Genomic DNA, 24983 nt, shown 5'->3' with positions numbered 1-24983 from the left:
TAAACCACTTAAAACACAGTTTCTTCATCCTGTTTGAATTTGCATGAGTGCGCACTCATTGTGTCACGTCACACGGCGAGTGACATTTGCCGGCCTGATGAGCACATAACTCCGCTTCGTTTTATGCAAGCCATACAAGCGGGTGCTAAAATGTTGCTGCGACTGAAGACGCCATTAGCGCAAGACTGAATTCAAGGTAATATTTATGTACCACTTGTGGAACTCGTCAACAGGTGCACAGGCCGACTACACGCAGCGCACAGGGGTGTCAGTCCCTTCCTCAATTCGACCGCACCCGGCGGCCGCGGAGACCAGTGTTTCTTAAAGGGACTATGAAACAAATTAATTGAGATTATGTAAAGATAGGCAATCCATCACTCGTCACTCCAGCGCAAGAATTTTTGAGCTAGCATCAATAACAACGAAGTTATAGGCGATTAAAAATCACCCTCCTCCTCTCCCCTCTCAACTCGTACGCGCGGGGCACCAAAAAAAATAAAGAAAACAGCTCCGGGACTGGGCTCCGCCCATGAAAACGTCATTCGCTGACGTTCGGTTTACAACTTCTGGTTGTCGCACTCCCGAGGAGCAGCGTGCGTCGGCAGCGTTATAGTGTACTAGAATATTCTAGTCCGGTGCCCTAAGTAAATGCGGCACCTTTTTTTAATTAAGTTCTCGTAGATAAAATTGTCTTCCATCGCAGATCATATCGTGTAAACGTTCATACCGATCGCTGTAAGCTGGAAACTCACCTTCCCGGCGGGAAGAAACAGTGTCGGCAGGGACTTCGGCCGAAGCTTCAGGTGCTTGACATTCATGCCTGACTGTCGAACGAGCGCTGGGTTATAGTAGTAAGTGTCAGGTGCTAAGTGTCGACCGCAAACGCGGAGTCTTCGGCGGGCGTGCGACGCTGGCAGTCCGATGCGCTCCATCCAGGCTGCTCGCTCACGCACGTCTCTAGGAATAACATGCCTGAGTTCGACACCTCGCAAGTCACTGGGTTTGCAGCCGACGACACAGCAAGGCGTATTCATCTTGGGCGGTCGAAAAAGGCACTGCGAGTGGCTCCCGAACTCGCGACAGAAAGAGGCGGCAGAGGTAAATAAAACCATATGCGCGAAGGCAATGCCCTCGCTCGCGCTTGCCCGAGGGGGTCGCGCGGCAGCTCGAGCAGACGATTTTCACCGCTACCGGAAGTGTGCCCGTGACGTCGAAGCTGCCGCGTCTCTAGCGAAGCGGCCCGCGAATTTTAAAAAACACGATTTTTAAAAATTCATATTAAATTGCCGGCTCAGTTCTGAAGACTCATACTTGGTGTCAATGCTTCTGAGCATCACTTCTAACATTTACAAGCGGCTTTTAATTCTTTTCACGGACCCTTTAACTGGCTGCACTACACTTCATCCACCATGGACAATGATTTGATGGAGAGGCACAGGAATGCCGGGAAGACGAGGCCTCTTACTTGGCTTGACTATTGTTGGGCATAAAACGTGGATTCAGCTGTAAAAATACGACTCCACCCGAGGCAAACCTTGCAGAAATGTGGTGAAAGTTTACATTCTAGCCTAACACCGAACTTTCACTTGCATGAAATATATACTGAAGTGAAAGTGCAGTACTGAAACAATTTAGTTTGCGCACAGAGGAGACCATCGCGGCGCAACTACCGATTTCGAGGTACAATCCACGTTTTCGGCCCAACACTATCAAAGCCAAACACGAAAACTTGTCTTCCCGGCATCCCCACAGTGGATGAAGTGCTTGCACAGACAGTGACACTAGATTTCACTCTAGGTAATATTTAGAAACTCTGTGGCGGAGACAACCACGAGAAAACTGCACATGCATAGTCATGTGCAGAGCAGACGACAGTCCCCCTTCCAGAAGTGTAGCTATGACGTCATGTAAGTAGCGGATGGCAACGCCGGGCTCCCTGTTGCTCAACATAATACCATGTCACCACCAAAGTCGTGACCAATATTTTTAGCCAGTTTTAATTATGCAGCTCTGCTCAGTAGGTGGCTGAAGTGGTGGTCGCGAGAACTAGTGACGCTGTAGTCAAGCTCTTCTACATAATCTGCTGTCGAAAAAGTTTCATTTGCTGCAGTAACGACAGACTAGACGGACTTTCAAGCTTAGTTTTTGCGGGATGGTGCTCGTAGTGAATGTGAAAACTTGAAATCTGTGCACTTGCTGACTTCAAGCAAGTGCTACACATGGTATCCTGCCTTGTGCCCGGCTGCTGCACAAGTACGTAGCAACAGAAATGACGCCACCGATCATCATTTTAGAGCGAAAGCTTTACTACGATAGTCCAAGCTGAAGATTCACTGCGTGTTGCCGGCAGTTAGTAACAGCGCCCCTAGCAACCGGATCTACACCTAGGAACACGCGGTCGCTGTGCCGAGCTCCGCGCTTCGCTGCGGCCAAGCTCTGCTGGATCGCTAGACTAAGATAGTATGGTTAACACTTTGTTGGTTGGTGTGGTTGGTTTATGGGGTTTAACGTCCCAAAGCGACTAATACCCGTGCCACACGCTCACAAGAAATGGCAGTAAATGCTTAAGGCCTTAAGTTTGCTAATGCCATTATTTTCGGAGTTGGTGCTACACGTCCACTTTTAATGCCATTATCAAAAGTGACGATGACGATAACGCTTGCAAGGTAGTCAAAAGTTTCATCTGAATATAAACATTGCTAATGAGCACAATATATGGGAAATGTTCAAATGTAGTATAAAAACGATTTTTCAGAAAATACGGCTGTTCCTGCTTTACAAGTCGAAAAAGTAGCTATAAACTCGCATGTCAGCACCCAAGGCGAGAGTACCTGTCAATAAAGCTGGTTAAAAAGGCGCTCTTCACATCGAAAATGAGGTATAGATGCCTCATCTGCCTGAAAGTTAAGAATTAACCATTTTCTACTGGTTAGGAAGTTGTTACTAACAAAGCTGCATGCTTTTCTGCGTGTGGAATGGGAACGAGAGTACGCATTGCACGGGCAAATGAGTTGCGGCGAACTCAGTACGTCGCGAATGGCAGTAAGGCTAATGCCATTAAATTTATGCGTGTGGCACCGCACGAATGCCATTAAAACTTAAGGTAGTAAGCACTTAATGGCATTAAGTCTGTCCGTGTGGCACGGGTATTAGGCTATGAAAAACGCCGTAGTGAGGGGCTCCAGAAATTTCAACCACCTGGGGTTCTTTAACGTGCACTGACATTGCACAGTACACGGGCCTGTAGAATTTCTCCCCCAAAGAAATTCAACCGCCGCGGCCGCGGTTAGCACTTTGTATCAAAATTATAAAGTTAGTGTGGTTAACCATGACGACATCACAGTATAGTAATGAGCATAATTAGTAGTAAACATAACAATGTCCACATGTAATACATCACTGGAAAGAGGAAGTTTATCAACACTACTTAGATTAATTACTGTAGGTAGTCAGCTAATATGTATGTTGCTATAGCAACGGATAACTACAAGTGCTAAACACGAGATGTGACCTTCAGCTTGACCTTGAAAAAGAATTGAGCAAAATGAAAGAATAACAATGGGTGAACGGATGATGTCATATATGGTATAAAGCAATGTATGTCACATGACTTAGCATGACGTCAATCGGCGCATTAAAAAGGCACCTACTGGCGACATGGATGGGAAGAAGACGCAGTCGCTTCAGCGAGCTTTGGTGCTGGCAGTTGTCCGGAACGCACTCAGCATTACAGACGCCAAGTCGAGTATAGTTGCCCGATACACCACAGCTTTTGCTCTCTAACCAGGTACAATAGTAGTTAAACTTTTTTTATGCGAAGCATATTGCTAGAGCTACCACTCACGCCGTCGCCGTGGGACCCCTAGCCGTGAAACCACGTGACACCGTGACGTCACACCACGTGACATCGGATGAGAGAGCCGGCCTCCACCTCGCGCCGTCGCCGTGGGACCCCTAGCCGTCACGCCACGTGACAACGTGACGTCACACCACGTGACATCGGATGAGAGAGCCGGCCTCCACCTCGCGCCGTCGCCGTGGGATGCTTCGCATTCCCAAGGCTTAGCCAAGCTGAGCCTCAGCAATTTTTTACACTGCCTCGCAATGATAGCCAACTAAAAGGTGGCCACGATATTGCACAGCAATAACAGCTCTCTCACATCTCTAAGGTCATTTTGAGGAAGAAAATATTATCAAGGCCTACAAGCATGTTTTAAATTCGCAAAAGGTGCATACCGTATTTTCCGGTGTATAAGACGCAGCTTTTTTTCGAAAATCTTGCTGGTGCGTCCTATAAAAGGGTGCGTCTTATATGAGAAATTTTCGTTTTTTTTTCCGAGTTCAGAAATTGTTCAGGTTCATGCTCAAGTTTTTTTTACCGAACAAATTTCACTACCAATGACGCGGTTGTAACACGGTTAATACTTCAATACGGGGACCGCCGTGCGCAACTGTTTTTAGGTGAACTTTATCATGAAACTGCGGGGATAACGATTTCCGGGATCACAGACACGCGACCATTTCGGAAGCCCCAAGCAAAAATTATGTAAAATGCCAAACGATTACGACAATCGCGCTCCTCGCGATTGTCAAGACAAGCCAAGACAAGCCGGCGTCCTTTTTTAGCCACCCTTTGCAACTTTGTTTGCTCCGTGTGCGTAGTGCGAAGAGAATGTTTAAGCCACGTTGCCTCCAGAAATGGGCGATCTTTTTGATAGCCCATCCGAAGATGAACACTTCGAAGGTTTTAAGTAGAAATATGTTCTTACTGACATATGGAAGAGTTCTTTCGTTTCTTTTTTTTTTGTAAGACGTGGGCGGGTATGGCGTGAGTGTTGCCTTTTTCGACCACTTAGCGTTCCTTAAGAATCTCTCACAGGTGCGGTGAATTTCTTGATGGTCGCGCAAGCGTGTTTAATTAACCCTCACTAGCCTAACTGGGTAAATTGGGGTGCGTCTTATACACGGGTGCGTCTTATATACCAACTTTTTCAATGACAGCCTTCATAGATGGCAGGTGCGTCTTATACAAGGGTGCGTCTTATACACCGGAAAATACGGTATTCCTCATGGGAACTGCACACTGCCCGGTGCCGCCCCAGGTCTCTTTCTGTCTTCTGAGACAGAGGATAAAACAAGGTTTCAATGTACACAAGAGCATCGTTTATTGAAAATCAAACTAAAATACACTGTGCACATTGCACATCAACATTCACTCCATATCAACAACAGAATAAAGTATGTGCTGGATCTATAAATGTAACACATTTCAAAGGTATAAAAAATGCTAAGGTGTCACAAAACACATTAAGTATACATATGTGAAATGAAGAAGCTAATTTTCACCAGTGTTTCAATAAATGACCACTGTTACAGGTAAACTGTGTGGCTCCAAGTTGTGTATAAAACTGCGGTCTGTATACAAAATGCTCAGTTGGCATATATATTGAATTGGCGTCAGGCATTGATTATCAGGTTGCTGTTGTACGCACACTACACTGCAAGCGTTGAGATTTAAAACTTGTCAAGTTCAAAGAGTTAGAACTTATCACTTTGATATAACACTACAAGTTACTTCTGGGAGCAATACATTCCACCTCTGCTTCATTATCATGGTAGGTGGTATCCCTTTTGAGTTTATTTTTGCAAGAGAGAAGAGATATACGTGAAAGTGGCTGTAAGTATGTATGGTATATAAGCAAGTTATTTCATTATTTTTTATAGTTGCAGTTGGCTTAAGTACAACAGCATCAGCTAAGCAATGGGCCAAGTTACGACTTGCATATTTATGAGAGTTATCACCTATACCTAAACTTTTTCATTCTGTTAAATGTAAATAGTTGCAAACTAGGTATAGAGATTACAACAAAAGAACTCAGACCTTGAACAAAAGATGGCATATGACACCAAATTATTTACCAGATGATCTCTTGTACAAAATATTAGGGCAAACAACATGAGCCAACTTTACATACGTGTTGGACCTTGCAAGCCGCAGTTATAATAAGGTCAAAATTAGAAAGTCACGCATTTAAGTGATACAACGTTTTATGCAGCAGGTACAAGTGGTGTCAAGCCCTCTTCCAAGCATAATCTCAATGGCGGAATGACGATGCAGAAAAAAAAAAATGCGCTGCCTTTCTGGAATCAGAAGTTTTCATTTTGCTATGAAAATGTGTAGGATGTCTTACTCAGCATGCAATAGATAAAAACAGTATAGTTTACTCTGCGTACTGCCTACAACGCTAAGCATTCGAGCATTTGCAGCAGTATTTTTGTAAGGCAGCAGAGGAGTAAGTGAGCATTGGACGGCAGGGACTGTCATTCCTTTTCATCGTTCTTTCATTTTTCCTAAACGTTGCCTTTCAATTTGAAAGCTTCTCTGCCTCCGTAGCATCTCTACTTAGATGATAAAAATATGAAAAGCACAGAAAACAGCGCATAACGCAGCTTAGCAGTATACCCATTTCTTCCCTTCTTTAAGAACCTCAAGAACTAAATGGAATGAAGAATATATATATACATACAAGAGAAGCCAACAGCCACACAAACCAAGGAAATTTCTTGGTTTCTGGCTTCTGTGGCTGTTGGCTTCTCCTGTATGTATAACGAGCCCCTTATTCCCCTTCCCTTGGTATATATGAGGGTATATATATATATATATATATATACCCTCATATTTTAAGCAATACATAGGGTTGCCACTGATGACTCAAGACAGCCTAATAACCTGTACTTCGCAAAATATTACGGAGAGGAGATTAGGTATCGCATGAAAAAAAAAAGGAAAATTTTTTACTGTTTCATGCCATTTCTCCAGCTATTCTCTTCCTTACATATTTTAAGGGATTGCTCAAGGTACTGACTCCAGCAACAACTTTGGCAGACCAGGTAATTTCAGTTACACACATTAAACAATCTGTACAACTACACCAAGTCCAAAAACTTCACGACACAGACCTTGGGTATAGGATCTCTCACGACATCAACTGTCAAATAACGTTTTATTCTTGTGAATTTTTGAAATTGCAACATCAGAAATGCCAGTTCTATCTTCTTTGGTTGTATGATTAGATCAACGCATCTTGCCATAGGTGGATGGAAAAAGAGCAGTTGTGTGGCCTTGGATCTTGCGTTATACCACTAGCAATAGCCCCATGCAAACAAATTTACTTAATGCACTTCTAAACAAAAAAATTGTGAATAACACATAATCAGAACACACAGACCTGAAAGTCCCCAAGCCACTCTTATGATATCATCCAATAAAGAAGAAAATGACCATGTCCAGGTGTAATCAACTGTTAATCACGTGTCAAGGATAGATGTATAAAAAATTATGTTTAAGTTTAAAGTGGCACAACTTGCAGCTTTTTTTCATGAAGTACGAAACAGAGATTCAGAATATGGGGCCTAAATTTTTTATGTGTCAGATACAAATATGGCAGTCTGGCTGGAACTTTTAGAACACAGGCTGGACATGTCTGAACTACAGAGGATTCTCAGAGCATCACTCCAGAAGGAAGGTGAAGCTGTTGATAATGAAGCCTATGGAATTCACTTACGCTCTCATTCTGACTTCAAAACAGGCAAGAATTAAAAGATTGCAACTTGCCATGAGAGCAATTAATTTATTGTAAATTTTCTGATGCAAAAAAATTTTAATTGTTTTTCTTTCTGATTTTCTACCTGGTGACCAAATTGCACGTACTCACTCGTAAGCTTATCACCACTGAAAACAAAAACACAACATTTAGTCTTGAGACATTTTACTTTTGACACTTTTTGCAACAGATTAGCCAAGGCAAAGTGACAGCTCTGATACCAGTGTCTTTGCATGAATACGAGACATAGCAATGCTGTTACAAAAATGAATTCGTAGTTAGGTGACCAGTTCTTGTATCATGGGCATAGCCATGTTGTTTGACACTCTCGCTTTTAAGTTGAGTGCAAATGTAAAAACTAAAGATCACTTTAGAATCAGGCCACAGTGGCCCACTATACTCCTGTGGGTCCTCAAAGATTCTGGGAACAAAAAGATTCTAAAACTCTCCATTGTCTCACAAATAGCACTTTGCGAAATTCAGTGCTTCGAAATCCAGTGGATCTTTAACAACACACCCTGTATACTGCCTTGCCGGTACCCACAGCAGATTAGCACTAACATTTCAACCAAATTGTGCGCTGACTTCACACGTGACCTTCTAAACCTCTAACGGAAATCACGTCAAATACAAAGGAATTTCACGGCACCTGCCCCCATAGCAACAGCACAGCATTGGAGAGGTTCTACCTGCATTAAGGGGAATGGCATTGGCCACATGAGTTTGCTTGGCAAGTCGTAGAAAATTACACTTACAATGGCAGTGATCTGTTGGAGCGGCGAACACAGGGCTGCAGCTTGAAGCGCGTCTTGTTGCACCTCGTTCCATTTTACGAGAGCTCTCTCTCCCTGTGTTGCGAGCGTGTACAAGCTCGGAGTGGCTTTTCTTTACAAAACTTGTGTACTCCACATTAAATGTGCCGGCTTTTTATACATTCAGCTGTGCAGCAGCGAAAATATCTACCTAAGCTAGATTTAAGAAGGGATCTGCATTGTTCCATGGAACAAGGGTGTTTGCAAGGAGAGAAACTTCACTTTTGCCCACAGTGCAAAAATGTCATATGGCGTCACTAGTGCCATCTGGTGGCTGAAAGGACAAGCATCCCCAATCACTATCAGATCTCTGTAAAGTCGAGGGTAGAATAGAATTTCATCTGACCAAGAGAGTACATTGGGAACAGCATAGATAAACAGCAGTTGCATTACAAGATGACCGAGCAAGATCCCATACTGGCAAAGGAAGCAAAGTCTTCTAACTGCTTGGGTCCTCATTATTCCCAATCATGTTTTTAGTGTTGCCAAAGAGCCCAAAGCCACTTAAACGTGCAAGCACCTTAGGTCGTGCTCAACACTACTTTGTTATTTCTCCCTCCCAAATAGCGACACACATTGCACCAAGCTTCAACTGCACACCACCAGGTGTCACTACTGTTCATCCGTTGATGAACACAATACTTTCTGTGGTTGGTTCGTTAAGTTCACACCAATGACAGTTTCTCCTTTACACTCTTGCTCCAGGGATTTTCCTATCTACAGTAGGCTACACTGAGATTGAATGTATCCTAAAGGATGATATTAGAGGTTTGGGCACAAAAAAATCAGGTTGATAAAATGCACACGAACATGAAGGAACGTCTCCTTCTCAAGAAGCTTATGGTTTTGGAAAGTTTAAATTTAGCTATAAGGAGGTGAAAACCAGATACCAGACTGAACCACTATGCTGTATCAGAGACATTTAATGCAAGAGTGTTAGACCTCTTGGGTAAAATAAATCTCTCACGCAGTATAAGCACAACTAGGCCACATTAATGAGCGTACCATGTCTATTTGATTCTAAGCAACCAATTTTTTTCCCACTAATGAATAGCAAGAAGAGGGGGGCCATGCTTATCTTAGATGAATATTTAAATAAAAATGTCTAAAACAGATTTTCTTTCTTTTTTTCACACATCATCTAGAGAAAAATGGGGACGGGGTGGCTAGAATTGAGAAGACACAGCAGCACTGCTTCTGACATCAAAGCGCAATTTCCTGCAATTATTCCTGCCCACAAAAACAAGAAAAGACAAAACAGGAAACCAGATGCCACTTTAGAAGGTTAAGGGCAACTCCACAGGGCTTTTTAACATTCTGAGTTGACTATCACGCTGTATATTTCTTGGACCTTTGTCTCAGTTGTGATGAATGGTTCTCAAAACTATGAAGAAAACAATACAGCTAAAACCAGCAAACCGAAATCAAAACTCGATTCCGACCAAACTGGTGTGATGTTACATAGGCCAAAAAATGATGTCACGAATATTGTCACAAAACCTCTCATTTGAATGGCTAAACTGGCAACTGTAAGTGATAGCTTCGATTATTAGTTGTCTGAAATTATCCAGAACAAGAAAGAAATTTCTGTCCTCCAGCAAATGCAGAGCAAATATGAACCAGTGTGCAGCTCATAACATCAGACGCCCAAGGTTACGCACAGAAATCATCTCCACTGTAGCCGCGAAACAGGGAAATTTAAAATTAATTTATGCTAAAACAAAATTCCACTCAACTGCAAAATTTGGCACAAAGGATTAGAAGACTCTGGACAGCCTACCATGAAAATCCCAGTAAAATGCTTGGGTGTCAAAAAACAAACAAACAAGGAGTTGCCCTTTAAGGGCAACTAAGATTTGATATAACTCCAAAAATAATTGCCAGCACCGTGCTTCTAGTGCTGCCAGTACCACTGTCAGCTAGAATTTCAGATGGTGGGTACCTGTGTACACAATAATGCTGTTCATGCCTGCTGAAGATTCACTTACATTCTGCATTAATCTGCACAAACCTACACAGGTTAGGTGCCTTCGCTTGTAACATATGAGTTAGCACACTCTTCTAACTAACACAAAAACTGAAGGCACCTAAAGGTACAAAAATGAGTAAAAAAAATGCCAGCAAAGCAGTCACTCTTATGAACAACCATTCAGTATGTTCAGTATCATGAAGAAACGCATGACTTTGAGTGTTTATGAGAGAAATACAACACACACGGCTTCTCCTGGGTAGTAACAACACACCAAAATTACCGGGAGGAGATAGGAGGGGTGGCAATGAACTTAAAGAAACAGAAGTTTACAAATGGCAAAATAATGAGAATACACTACACAAACAGCATGACTAGACATCATGACTATCGCTAACTAGAGTCATTAAAAGGCAGTGTCTAAAAAGAAACTCATGTAAAATGAAGTTGCTGCCAAAATAAAGGTCAAAGAATGGTGGATGTTGATATTCACCGTGCAACAAAAATATCACAAACATCTTGCAACCTGTAATTTGCCCAATGACGTAAAATAAGCATCCAGGAGCTAAATGGTAAGGAATGCCTAAATTCACACAGACAACGATTCGCTCTCAACTTCAAAACATACACGCAACCATAAGGCAAAGCACGTCACAAGCAGTCAGTCACTTCCACCACTTGCAATGCACTAAACACCAAAACACAAAGAAGCGCAGCTCTCCGCCGGCTACACTGTAGCCACCGCAGATGCATGAAACATACCCTGCATCTCAAGTAAAATGCTTACACACAACTTCTGCCGAACACCACGAAGAAGAAGACTGGATAATGAACACAAGAACACACAACGTCGTCAAAGCGTTCACATACGTTCATGACTTCCCCCGTCGCGAGGTTGGTGACTCGTCCGACAGAAGTGGGATCACGTGCTCCGCGACGGCGGAAGGTGCGGCGCGCATGGCCTCGTCATAGGTTGGAGGAGCTTCCTGTTCACCAAGTCCAAGTGATTAATGAACATTTTGTTATTGAACAACACATCTGGAACTGGCATTTCAATTCATCATGAGGCCTGTACGTGCGTGTGTGCGCTCACGCGCAGTGACTGGTGCACTATGGCCAGCCATACAAGCAGTGTCTGAGAGGGCGTGAAGGGAAAGTACAAGATGGTGGAAAGCATAAACATAGTTTGTGTTTGTGTTGTGTTGGGTTTAATGGCGCATAAGCAGCTAAGGCTATCATGCGCCAAGCTCAAGGTATAGGATATTTCTTTTATGCAGATTTGTGCTGTTATGTGAAAAAATGGTGTACAGGGTATAAAGTTTCTTGTACCGAGTAATAAGAGAGAGAAAAAATTTTAGAACTATCTACAAGTAAAAGCTTTTAAGGAGGCCGGATAACCTCATCAGCGGTCCTTGGCTAGGCAAGGAAATTGAGGTTCCCAGCCAATCAAATAAAGACCTCAGACTTCTTCTCGAGGATGAGAACAAGGCTGAAGTGTATTATATAAAAAGCAAAATGGTGGATTAAAATTTACAGTTTCTCAAGAAGACCTGCTTCTTTTAAAAAGCTAAAAACACAAGACTGGTTAACAATGGCATTTTCACCTAAGAGCAACGCAGCGTGTAAAGGAATGCATTCTTTATAAAACTTAATAAAGTGTTTCTTCCTTAGTTTTCCGAGGTATGAACATGAGAGTAAAATATGATTTATTGTGAGCTCGCCTCCACATCTTTCACAGAGTGGTTTGTCTTGTTTCGTTAGTAAGAAATTATGTGTAATGTGTGTGTGACCAATGCGGAGACGACATAAAATTATTTGTAAACATAGTTTCATGAGCACTCGAATCTTGTTTCGTTTTGGCTGCTACCATGCAACACAACAGTGGCAACCTTAAAAGAGGCTTTATTTTGAAAGCCCCTTGAGCTGCTTCAATGAACTTCGCACCCCCTTTTGGTGCTGAGAATTTACTTTCTTTTAACCTCGCGAATTTACTTTCTTTTAACATGCACCTGACCTTCAGGGTGTTCAGCGCTTTACTTTGCCATGACTGGCCAGCGCCGTCGGAGGTGAAAATCTTTCCCAGCTCAACTGGTTTATGAAACAAGTTCGAGTTGGTTCCAGTTGGAACCAACTGGAACCCAGTTGGTTCCAACTGGAACCAACTGGAAATTGTTCCATAAACCATTTGGGCTGGGAAAGATTTTCGCGAGAGATCACAAAATCTTTAGACCGTGCCACAGTACAGCAAACACCTTCCAAAGAGAATGATGCTAAACGCCAGCGATACATGGAATGCGAGTGACGCGGAGATGAAACTTGCACGTTTGTTGATAATGTTTGGATGGATGACAGATGAATGGATGGGTGAACAAGCAGGTGGAACAACAGACTGAAGTAATGACATAACGTTTCGACCTTTACAAAAAAATCTGTCAAAACTTTTTTTTTCTCCATGAAATGAACCCTCCCCCAAACTGATGTTGACTTTTCCCGAAAAAAGGAAAAAAAAAGTGCGTTCATTGCACGAGTAAATACTACATATATAGTTTTTCTAAACTGGACACTATAAAGCGCTCAAAGTGAATGTCAGGAAGTGACTCACCTCATCTGGTGCTGTCTGATAAGGCGGTGGCGGCGACAAGTCACCACCAGGGGGCTGCTGCTGCTGCGGAACGACAACGCGAATCGACGGCGGCCGCGGCTGAGGCACACTGGGCACGGTGCGGGCAGCCGCGGAAGAAGACGACAACTGCGGCTGCGCTGCTGCAACCGAACACATGTGCGCATGCATCAGCAAAAGCGAGAGGCCCTGTCACAAGATTGTTTAATGCACAAGGCACACGAAGTTGACACAAATGAAATATAAAAAAAAATGTTATCGCGCAAATTCAGACAGCTTATACATCCTGAATATTTTAAACTAATGCAGAATAGTGACTCTATACAATATGCAAGTCCCTAAATATATAAACAAAAACGAAGGCCTAGTTGCAGTTGAAAGTTGAAGTACCGTATTTTCCGGTGTATAAGACGCGGCTTTTTTCAAAAATCTTGCTAGTGCGTCCTATACAAGGGTGCGTCTTATACGCTAATTTATCGTGTTTTTTTGCGAGTTCAGAAGTTACTCAGGTTCATGTTCAAGCTTTTTTCATGAAAAAATATCACTACCAATGATGCAGTTGTAAAGCGGTTAATACTTAAATACGGGGACCGCCGTGCACAGCTTTTCTTAGGTGAACTTTATCATGAAACGGCTGGGATGATGACATCCGGGATCACAAACACGCGACCGTTTCGGAGGCCCCAAGAAAAAGTAATGTAAAATGCCAAAAGATGAAGACAATCGCACTTCTCGCCATTGTCAAGACAAGCGATGACAAGCCAGCGTTCTTTTTTAGCCATCCTTTGCAACTTTGCTCCATGCACATAGTACGAAGAGAACATTTCAGCCATGTTGCCGCCAGAAATGGGCGAACATTTTGATAGCGCATACGAAGATGAAGACTTCGTAGGTTTAAAGTAGAAATAAAATGTTGTTATGGACATAATGCAGAGTACTTTCGTTTTTTTCTTTTTTTTTCTAAAACGTGGACGGGTATAGCGTGAGTGTTGCCTTTTTCGATCACTTAGCGTTGCTTAAGAATTTCTCACAGGTACTGTGAATTTCGCGATGGTCGCGCAAGCGTGTTTAATTCTCAGTAGCCTAATCGGTTAAATTGGGGTGCGTCTTATACACGGGTGCGTCTTATATACCAACTTTTTCAATGACAGCCTGCATATATGACGGGTGCGTCTTATACAAGGGTGCGTCTTATACACCGGAAAATATGGTACTCGTTTAGTCTATTTTGCTGCATTGTAATAACCATGTCATACTGCTTTCACACCTGAAAATTATGCTGCGCTCTGTAACTTGTGCACAGCACTTCTGTCTACTGCTGAATATGGTGCAAAGGAACTGAAAAGGCAGGTTTCTCTGCACCTTTTTCAGCAGTTTGTTTTTTCAGCAGCTGTGTTTTGCACGTACCCAAGCAATAAGTCGCCGACTGAAAATTTGGACCCCTGATTTTTCGAACATGCTTGATTATTCGGACTTCTTCGCTGCACCGCGATGGGGCCCATAGAGCCAATGTATAAGAGCACTCGAAATTTCGAACAAACTATGACTGACTGCTCGATTTTTCGAAGCTCGTTCGCACTCGCCACTAAAACCCAAGCCACCATATAATGCGTGCACAGTAGGACCTTGTTAATTCAGACTGCAAGGGTGACCGAAAACTTATTCAAATAAAACGAAATTCAAGCTAAAAGGGAGCCTCTCAAATAGCGTGCTGATATTCTCTGCGGGTCGGCACATTACGCCCGCATGGTTTTGAATTTGTACTTTTCTTGGACGTCTTCCGCCGCACAAACTTGAACAGTAGTTAAAGCTCGTGGAACTCATCTATGCAGAGTTTTTCATCCCGAATACGGGAAGGATAGCAGCAAAGCGCGTGGAAGGTTTATGGCTTCATGGAGACAACAAGTGCAGAAACAAGTGGGAATTCGTTTTCGCGTCTAGACTTTGTCCCAATCCATGCTTTCATCAGTGACATACTGAAGCCAGTACAACAATCATACATCAAGCTCGTGAAAGCAGTTGCCGCCCGTCGTCCGTGTACACGCTTCAGAATGTGCACAAATGTGCACGAAGCTTCAGAATATGCACAAACTGCAATGACCACGTCCTCCAGCATATAGGCAATAACTTAGTGATTTTTCGGACTGTCCGATTTCTAGGATGTTTTTACGGTCCCTATAGAGTCCAAAAAATCGGCCGTCCACTGTTATCAATACATAACAGTGGAATCTCATCAATTCAAACTCATTTACTTCAACGTACTAGTTTATTCGAAACGCTACGTTTGGTCCTATCAGCATCATGTATATTAAAGGTGATCTCCTCACTTTAACTTCACATAATACGAAAAAGTACAGCTGGGGGAATGGTCTGGGGCTCGTCATGCTACTTGCCAAGTCATAAAATTATATCTAGAAATCTGGACAGGAACCATGTGGCACATAATGCACAGGACATATAATAAAGGTTCTAAGGTCCCATCCTGTAGATCCCTATTCTCCGTCACTTGATCTCAGTCATTTTTGGCACTGCAGCTCACAAACGACAAAATTCAGAGTGAACATCTGGATCTTGTCATTCATTCTGCTGCACCTTGCTAACCAAGCAATGAGATCAAAGAGGTGGCCTGTTGTGGAAGGCATGCGTGGCTGACCTTGGGTGGCGATGGTGGTTGGGTGGAAGGTGACTCCGCGCCACAGAGGCACGATGCGCCGCTGCTGCAGCCGATTCACCTCCCGCACGGTGCGATGGGGTGGCGGCAACTTGGCCTTGCGCCTGGCAACAGAAAGCAACAATCACAAATTACAAAAACATTTCATAAGGACACACAAGGGTAATGAAAGCTTTATATGATGGGTCTCGAATGGTTCACAATGGCGGCAGAACGTTTGGCATCCTTGATGATCCCGAAGGTTGCATTTCCCTGAAAATTTACCTAACTTCATTTTTTTTTTAATTTTTACTCTGACAGCATGCCCTAATAGAGCTGAGCTACGTGTGAGCTTATTACAATTTTGCTTCTGTACTGAACTGTACCTCTTGAGAAATGTGTGCATTTTTAAAGGAAATTTTCTCAAGTACAGTGTTGCAATGTTCAATTAGAAGCACTAATTTTGGAGACTATAGTTTTCTCCTTGACCAAAGCATAGTAAAAGCTCAAATACCTGCCCTCATGTCTCAGCGAAGAGAGAGATGACAAAGAGGAATGACACCAGAACTGTGATACTACCTAGAAAGCTTGCTATCATTTATCAGCCAATTTTGACCCTTTAAATCTTGGAGATAGACATATGTCTGCTGATGATGCTCGGGTCCACACAGTAAGGAGAAGAAACAATGGTGAAAAATGGCTAAGAGCTGAGATTTCAAGCTGATGACAAAGTGAGCACTGCCTAAGCTTAACTGATGTCTGGTTGGCTGCAAAAATTTCCACAGCATAGGAGACATACAAAAGCTGATTTACTTTGTGGAGGACCAAGGAATGCAGCCAGGAACCGAGAGGTTCACTGTACATTTGTATGCACAACTTTCACAGTGAACCTTTTCATTACAGGTTGTGCATTAGGACTGCCTCAAAATTCAGCTTTCTTGGTAGCTACCACACTCCAAATGCTTCTGTGGGCTGCTATACATTGGGGTGGTCTAAGGAACGGGTTCTCAAACTTTTCAGCCTAAGGGAACTCCAGCAGTTTTCAGAAGGTGCTGAAGGACACTGATGCCCTGATTATTGCCCCTTCCTGCCTATGGTCATGCAGAAAGGAGCATGCTGACACACAGTCCCTTGGAAAAATGGCCAAATTCAATTAATAATAATTTTCTGTACAGTGAAATGGTTAATTTTTACCTACAATTCTACGATTAGTCCTGAAAAAAGTGAGTAAATGAAAGGCATGGGTTGAGGCATGCAATGAAATAGGTACTCGAGAACCCGAAAAATTCTCTGCACAACCCTTGATTTCCGGGGATACCAAGGGTTCCAAGAACCCAGTCTGAAAACCCTTGTTCTAGGGAGCACTCAGTTTAATATTTGCTCGTTGTCTTGATTTTTCTCAGCCTTTCCTGTAGCAGTATATGTTTGACTCCCCTTTTTGCTAAATGGAGTCGAGGACATCACTGGAAGAGATATGTACTGCCTCCAAGATTCAAGGTTTCCTGGTCAATGACACCACATACTCCTGCTATCAATGTGGTGCAAGAAATTTCTTTTAGCATAATAAAAAATCTTCCCTCTTTTTTTTTTTGTTTTAAGACTAAAAGCAGGTGTTTAAACCTTCACAATATTTCAATCAAGCAAAAATGCAATAGCATTCAGAGAACAAAACTTGTCCACACGTTGAAGGGAGCATCTGGCAGTTGATGTAGAACTGCTTGGTGTCTGACAGCATAATATCTGCCATAAACAAAGTTGCTTTTATAAGGCAATAAATACTCCTTAAAACAGAATAAAGTGTTACCGTTTTCCCAGCATTACTTCTGTTCTCATATAGAAGATAAGTAAAGGCGGCGTTTCACATTAGAAATTTCTTCCTCCGAGGTGCCATAACCTTACCGCATTGCGTCGTATCAAGATGAAATACTAAGTGTGGTCACCAAACAAAGAATCTGCTATGCATTAACAGTAAACCAATTAGAGATACTGCAAAATACGTGGTCAGTAAGGAGAGACTCACTGATATCCGAAGTATGCAACGATGATGACGACCACGAGTAATGGCACGGGCGAAACCTTGAGGAAGGTAACTGCACCACGGTCCTCAAAGAGAAAAGGATCTGAAATGTACAACAAAGATACATCATCATCATCATCATCATCACATCATAAGCCTGACTACACCCACTGCAGAGCAAAGGCCTCTCCCATGTCTCTCCAATTAACCCTGTGCTTTGTCAGTTGCCACCACCGTATCCCCGCAAACTTCTTAATCTCATCCGTCCACCTAACTTTCTGCCGTCCCCTGCTACGTTTGCTTTCTCTTGGAATCCACTCCGCTACCCTTAAGGACCAGCGGTTATCTTGCCTTCGCATTACATGCCCTGCCCAAGCCCATTTCTTCCTCTTGATTTCAACTAAGATGTCATTAACCCGCGTTTGTTCCCTCACCCACTCCGCCCGCTTTCGATCTCTTAACGTTCACTTATCCTTAAGAGGTCCAACAAAGACGCATCATAAAAACACCAATTTTTGTTCGACAAATTGCCAAAGGGTTGAGTAGTGTGTGCCTGGGAAGATGGGTAGCATGTGACTTGGTGCTGTGGGGTGGCTTTTGCACAAGGTTTTCAGTGAAGAACATTACAGTTCAAATCAGGTAAACTGGAGTAATTCTTTGGTTTTGGTTAACTACTTATAGTTGAGGAGAGTAAGACAGCACCGAACTGTCTTGTGTTTCCGGATGACATATGTGTCTGTGTACTTGTTTAATGTTCTGTTTCTGCTACACTCTGTACAAAGGTTGCTACAACACAGATGAGATGACGCATTGTGATTTTAAATAGTTTGGCAGAGGAAAGTTGGTTTTACACAACAATCAAGGCAAAGCAGCAGTATATAATTATTAATAACCAGTAGGAGTAATGACCGTATCATAAGTTCTGTAAATATACAGGGTGTTTCACCTAAGACTTTCTGCAATTTTTAAAAATAAGCTATTTGAATTAGATGCGCGCTTTTTCTGGCATAGCATTGTCAGTGGTGTAGTACATCATAATTCAACTAAGACGTGCTAACTAGCAGGTTTGTTAACCAATATTTAATAGTTAACTTTTAAACTATTACCGTTGGGCTCCCTAATTATTGAGAGGCATGTAGCCCACCGTTAGTAATGTCCATATCCGTTTTTAGAATTTCGAGAACGCGATTATCCTCGGCGCTGTGGCCCAACAAATTTTGGCTATTTCGACGAGTTAGGTTCACTGGAGAGGTTGCTTTGCCCGCAAGCTTCTCAAACCGCATGTATTTTAGCGCGATGTAGGCGAAATTTGTTGGGCCACAGCGCCGAGGATAATCGCGTTCTCGAAATTCTAAAAACGGACATGGACATTAATTATGGTGGGCTGCATGCCTCTCAATAATTAAGGAGCCGAACGGTAATAGTTTAAAAGTTAACTATTAAATATTGGTTAACAAACCTGCTAGTTAGCACGTCTTAGTTGAATTATGATGTACTACACCACTGACAATGCTATGCCAGAAAAAGCGCGCATTTAATTCAAATAGCTTATTTTTAAAAATTGCAAAAAGTCTTAGGTGAAACACCCTGTATATGTGCTTGCGATGGTTTAGCATACTATCTTCTGACGTCACAGCCAACAGAAATCAAAACTCTCGGCAAGAAAGATTGCCGTAATACTAATGCATAATGGGGCATATTATCTTCAGTTGTGTCATTCCCAAGGCCCTGTGTATAATAACCCGGAAAAAAAGATGCAGAACTACAAAAATTACTGGTCTTACTCCTCTGGGAAAAGGAAATTATAGATGCAACAATGCGCAGAAAAAAGTACTATAGCAAGACACCTCACATGGCAAGGAAGAAAGAAAATTACAGCACTTAACCCTCACAATAAGACAAGTGATCAATGCTAGCTGGTTCTTGAAATGATCAACACAATGATGGAGTCATGCGTGACAGCCATTTAACCATCACTGATCGTACACAAAGAACCGCAGTAGCCTATGGATGATTTGGTGGAACCATGACTGCGGGGAAGTGTACATTCGGGAGCAATATAGAGGGAACAAAGTTTGAGCATTCATTTATTGATTATTCCATAACTATATGTGACAAGTATAGTTTTTTTCTGTTTTCTAGCTAGTATTCCTCTTGGCGTATCATATACCAAAGCCATTCCCAAATTTGATAGAGAAATAACCAGGAAATTCACAGTTTTGCCCAAAAAGTTTGTTCCCTTTCATACTGTTCATGAATGTACACTGCACCATAGTTCAAGTTAGTCTCTCCACTCCGAATTCGGCTACGCAAGTATGGCCTTTGCCAGATGGTGGAGACCACGGTAGAGCGGCTGTGCTCTCAGGCTGGCAGCTGTCAGTCTTTTTGTTCCAAGTCTTCCTATGCATTCCTATACTGTAGGGAATGGGGCATACGCCACCAACGACGACTCGAGGCCGAAGCAACAAGGCTAATACAGCTATCGCTGTAACAGTCAGTTCTTGCACTCACCCTGGATGCACTGCCAGCGGGAAAAGAGCAGCTCCGCCTTGTAGCCAGGAAGACGGCAGTCACAGATGCCCCACGGAGTGCAGACGAATCCGTGAGATGAGCATGGACGGTCGGCGTCACACTGCGGCTTAGCTGTGGTGCCTGAAATGGACATACATGTAAAGCCCTGAAGAAAGAGAGCATGTGTAATACTTCTATGGGTGTATGAATTATGAAAATCTTTTTTTTCAAAGTTTTGTTACGCATCCTCTTTTCATTATATAAAGTTATACAACTCATACAACGTGGAGGGAAACTGAGGAACTCTACATCAGGTTTAAGTTGTAAGTAAAATCCGGCGAGTCGGCCTTTTGTAGCACTCTTGACATCTGTTCAGCAGCAAATGCACCTTGACTGCTGAGAACTCTGAACTCTGAGAGTTGAAATACTTTTCCCATCGCTCTGATTAAAACTTGCAGCATTAATGATGGCGTCAAGTGTCATGAGCTCACTTCGTTTAATTTTCTGCCTTTTGTTGTCTCAAATTCTTTGTGTGTTAAAAGTTACGTTAATACATACTGTAAGAGACAGGCCTAGGATGTAGGTGACAAATAGGTATCTCAGGATAATAAAAACATTCTTGGTGCGATAGACAGATGCTTTTGTTTGACAGGAGTTCTAATGTGTTTCAAAATTCAGTACTGTAATCATTCATATTTTGTTCTGCTTAAAAAAATATTCCCACCTAACATCATCACAGTGCACTTGCAAACAGCTGATGGTGGTGACCTGACTTTCATTTTCTGCTCCTTGTTAGCTTACAAAAATTATGTTATCTGTTTAAGGGGGGATGAGGGTCTTGAAAACGTTTTTTTTATTTGTAAACATATCTTTCTGAAACTTAGCACCTGGGTGTATCATTGAATGCTGATTTCGAATATGCATTTAGATTTCAAATATCTCAGCTGCAAGGAAATATATGGCAAAATAAAATATCCCAATTAGGTCATTTCTTACGGGCCTTTTTAGTAATTTATCAGTTAAATAAACATTTTTAAAGAATAAGCATACATTTGCAAAGGCCCAAAGCACATCCTAAAGCTAACAGAATGTCTACAAACTAATTTTGTTGATCATAAATAAACAACAAAGTTGGAAAGAAAAAATGACATGGAGGTAATTAGCCCACACTTTGCCTAACTACTCATATATCATGTTTAAAGGAAAAAAAAGAAAGCTTTAGCATGTGCTTAGGGCCTTTGCAAATGTTTACTTATTCTTAAAAAATCATTCTTTAACTGATAAATTACTCTAAAGGCCCATAAGAAATTGCCTAATTTGAATGTTATTTTGCAATAAATTTTCTTCCAGGTGAGATATTTGAAATCTAAATGCATATTTGAAATCAGCATCCTATGATACACCTGCATGCTAAGTTTCAACAAGTTAGGTCGAAAAATAAAAAACAAGTTTTCAAGACCCTCATCTCCCCTTAAGTAGTCTTCCTGTCAACTCTGTTGACAGAAACTGTTGTTCAAGAAACTTTTCTCGCATTTCGTTGTAAAAATTTGACTTATGACTAAATTCTTCAAGCTACTGACTGGAAATAAGCACTACGCTCCTGTTTTTTAGAGCCTAATGTGCGGAAACTGGGCGAATAACGCGTGACTAACAGATGACCGCTGCTCATATATATACTATCCGTGATGGCAGTGTATACTGAGTACACGTACCTGCGCAAAATAAAAATAAGACAGAGAAAAAAAGTGTGACTTGTCTGAAGATTTATATAGACAAGGACGGTTCACATAGCAATATTACTTACACGATGGCGTCAATTTTACAGTGGAAGATGCATATCAGAGAAGGATAATAAAGGTTTGATAATAGGATCTAGAGAAACGACCATTATTCTGTTGGCAGAAATGCACACATGTGTGAGTGCAGATTTTGGGGGTTGTAGCAAATGATGATGCAGACAGGCAAAGTGACAGAAATGTAACTGGCAGTCATGTTTCACGTTAAAAGGACACTGTGAACAAATTTAAGGTGGCGTATACCAATAGTTTATGTACATTGCAATCGCAATGTCATTACTTTCTCTGCAAATGGAGCTTTTATAAGCTAGAAAAAAAACAAAAAATGAAATACAGGTTTCGTCATCTGTCTGCCTCAATACAGTCTTTTGCGCGCAGATTCGAGAGGCTAGGGTACATCACCATTCACTAGAAAACTAAAGGTGTCTTTTCGTGGCAGATGTCACAAGTTTCAGTCGAGTGGCAAGAAAAGTAATATACTTTGTAATAAATGCGTGTTCTGCTACTGGGCAAACTATGTAACATCGCGAACAAAAATGATTGCCTGCATATATGGACTACACGAATTTCTGGTGAACAATGAAATGTGAAACCAAGCATGTTCCAATGAGGCGATGATAAGCATCATGTAATTAAATGCAATCCGAACGCACCTGGAAAACACTTGGGACCCAACGAAGTCAAGGCTTCATGGTTTCCAGGCTTGCAACGGCAGATCCCAGCTTCACAGCGAGTTAGGCCGTCCGCTTTGGCACACTCAAACGAAGATTGGCAGGAGTCGTTCAGCTGACGTCCTGAAAAGCACAGGGTAGCCGAAAATGAGGACAGACACTGTATGTGCAAAATAATAGCTGTGCACAGGTATGACACCTTTTTTTACTTTATTAGTCAGTAAAAAACAGCACATATACAGTGACCTATGAAAACAAATATTTTAACATGAACGTGTTGTTGTATTATGTGCATTATACTTTTACTGAGTATTTTATTTTGCTTTGTTTCTTGTTTTATTTGTGTACTTTACTAGCTTTATTTCGTACTTCGTTAATACATGCATTATTTGTTTTATACGTGCCTGTGCCGTATTTTTATGCTTATCCCCCCCCCCCCCCCCCCATTTTATATAATACTCTCGCACGAGGGCCCTTAGGGGTATTGTAAATAAATAAAATAAAATAAAACGTGGATATATGACAGGACGAAAATATTAGAATCGCGAAAAAGATCGTGCAGCTGCGGACCTATATATATATATCGATTTAAAGCTCGACCGTTTTATTTACCGATATGGTTTATATAAGCTTGCAACTAACAGCCAGACGCATTTTCGACAAGAAGCTAGTTCTCTGCAAATAAAAATCGCACTGCGAGCATAGACAATTGGAGAGTTTATATGCCTTAATATATTAGAGCAATCGTCATCAGAACCATATGGTATAATCTATAAAGTGTATCGCTTAATTGTGGGCATATGCGTTTGCGATAGGCAGCTACAGTTTTCCAGAACACTAGCGCAGTTTGTTGGACTGGATACGTTAACTCCAAGCAAGCATGACAACCATATCGCCCAAGACTGAACGGATGCGCACTGACGGACAAAACAGACCGCGATTAATCAAGTCCACGCTTATCTATGAATACGGACGCCGTTCAGCTTTCCACAAATAGCTCGGCGTAGAGCTATGAAAGGCCCCCTTGAGCTGCGCACAATGCAAAGGTGTGGGGAGTCGAGTTTAGGAACGGTCGCGCGGCACATCGTTTCATTTAGGTCAGCATGAACTACAAAAGCGGTCGCTTCATGGAGAAGCGGGATTTCACGCCAATGGTCTAGAGGACGCGTGCAACGAATTCAACGAAAAGGAAATAGGAAAAGGAAAGGAAACCGCACAATTCGTGCGTGGCACACTTACCCGGGTTGCACTTGATAACTTTGCTAGCGAAGTCTCTGTGCGTTCCGTTGACGCATACGCACACTCCGTCGGCGCAAATGGCATGTCTGTCGTGTTTCCTGCACTTGTGGGTGTAGTCGCATTCGGGAAAATCACCTGCGAAGTGTTCGGAGCCCATCAAGTAATGTAAACAAGACGGCCCGTGTCTCCGGAGCCAAGAACGCGTCACCCGGAGCCGCTAGGACTAACTGTCAGTGGAGAACCGAAACAAGCCATGCTCGGAGCTCAATTTTTCTCCCCCGAACGAAATGCGCAAAGGAATACGTACCGTAGGTGAACACAATCAACGCTGGAAAACACACGAGTGTTACCTTAACGTATATTTTGTACATTTATTAGGCTTTCTACTACACATAGCTGCTACAACAGATGCGTGCGGAAATCAGCTGTGCGGCCGCCAGGCTTCAGTTTTTAGTTTCGCATTCTCGCAGTAACGCAACCGAACGGATATACGTTAAACTGGTTAGTAGTTTCGAATAAAATGTATTAGCTCTAGCTGGCGCTTGACTTTGAACGGAAGTGCCGGTAACGCACTGGGTACTGCTCCCTTTATATCCCAGCGGTGTACGAGACCACTGCTCCACATGACGCAGCAGCTGCGGGGCAAAGCCCAACCTGGGAAAAACCCTGCACGCAAAATGGAATGTTTGGCTGACCGCACATCATCGCCTACAACTGAACACCTGGGGATGACCTAGCGGCGAAGCGTTATAGAGTGGGCTTTCTTCTTTTTTCTTCCAACTATGGCAGCAAGAATGCAGCAATAACACGTAGCCTTCAAATGAAAATCAGCACAAGCTGCACGCGTCCGTTTTAATCACGGGCGCCAAATATGATCTTACTGCTCCTAGTTGGGTGGCTTAAATAGTCGCAACTGATCCTAGCGTCACGAAAGACGCTATGCCGAAACACTGAAAGTGCTTATCGCAGATTCAATTGAACCCACTGCGGGCATTTTTTGCGCCAAAAATATTGGCAATTTATATATACCAGTAAAAATAAAGGGGGAGTTCTACTAGAGCTACTACGTACAACACCCTTCAAAGCAAGAAGGA

General features: G+C 42.4%; 1 protein-coding gene across 2 annotated transcripts; it reads right to left on the bottom strand.

Moving 5' to 3' along the window:
• Positions 1-6707: 6707 nt before the first annotated feature.
• LOC149332144 (uncharacterized) lies at positions 6708-24792 on the bottom strand. 2 transcript variants are annotated; one of them, XM_089557091.1, is made up of 8 exons: positions 24197-24792; positions 23890-24024; positions 22633-22773; positions 20184-20324; positions 17676-17775; positions 15659-15780; positions 12988-13148; positions 6708-11371 (listed from the first exon to the last, which is right to left on the bottom strand). In XM_089557091.1, the coding sequence occupies exons 1-8, from the start codon at positions 24258-24260 to the stop codon at positions 11258-11260; spliced, it is 978 nt and encodes a 325-aa protein (XP_089413217.1). In that variant the 5' UTR covers positions 24261-24792; the 3' UTR covers positions 6708-11257. The 2 variants fall into 2 exon arrangements, with proteins under 2 accessions (XP_089413217.1, XP_089413218.1); XM_089557092.1 differs by having other exon boundaries at positions 12988-13145.
• Positions 24793-24983: the final 191 nt, after the last annotated feature.

This window comes from Amblyomma mixtum, chromosome 8 (genome assembly GCF_055824585.1).
Source record: "Amblyomma mixtum isolate Tamu chromosome 8, ASM5582458v1, whole genome shotgun sequence".
NCBI lineage: Eukaryota > Metazoa > Arthropoda > Arachnida > Ixodida > Ixodidae > Amblyomma > Amblyomma mixtum.
Note: the sequence above shows the minus strand (reverse complement) of the source record. Positions and strands in the feature narration are given on the sequence as shown.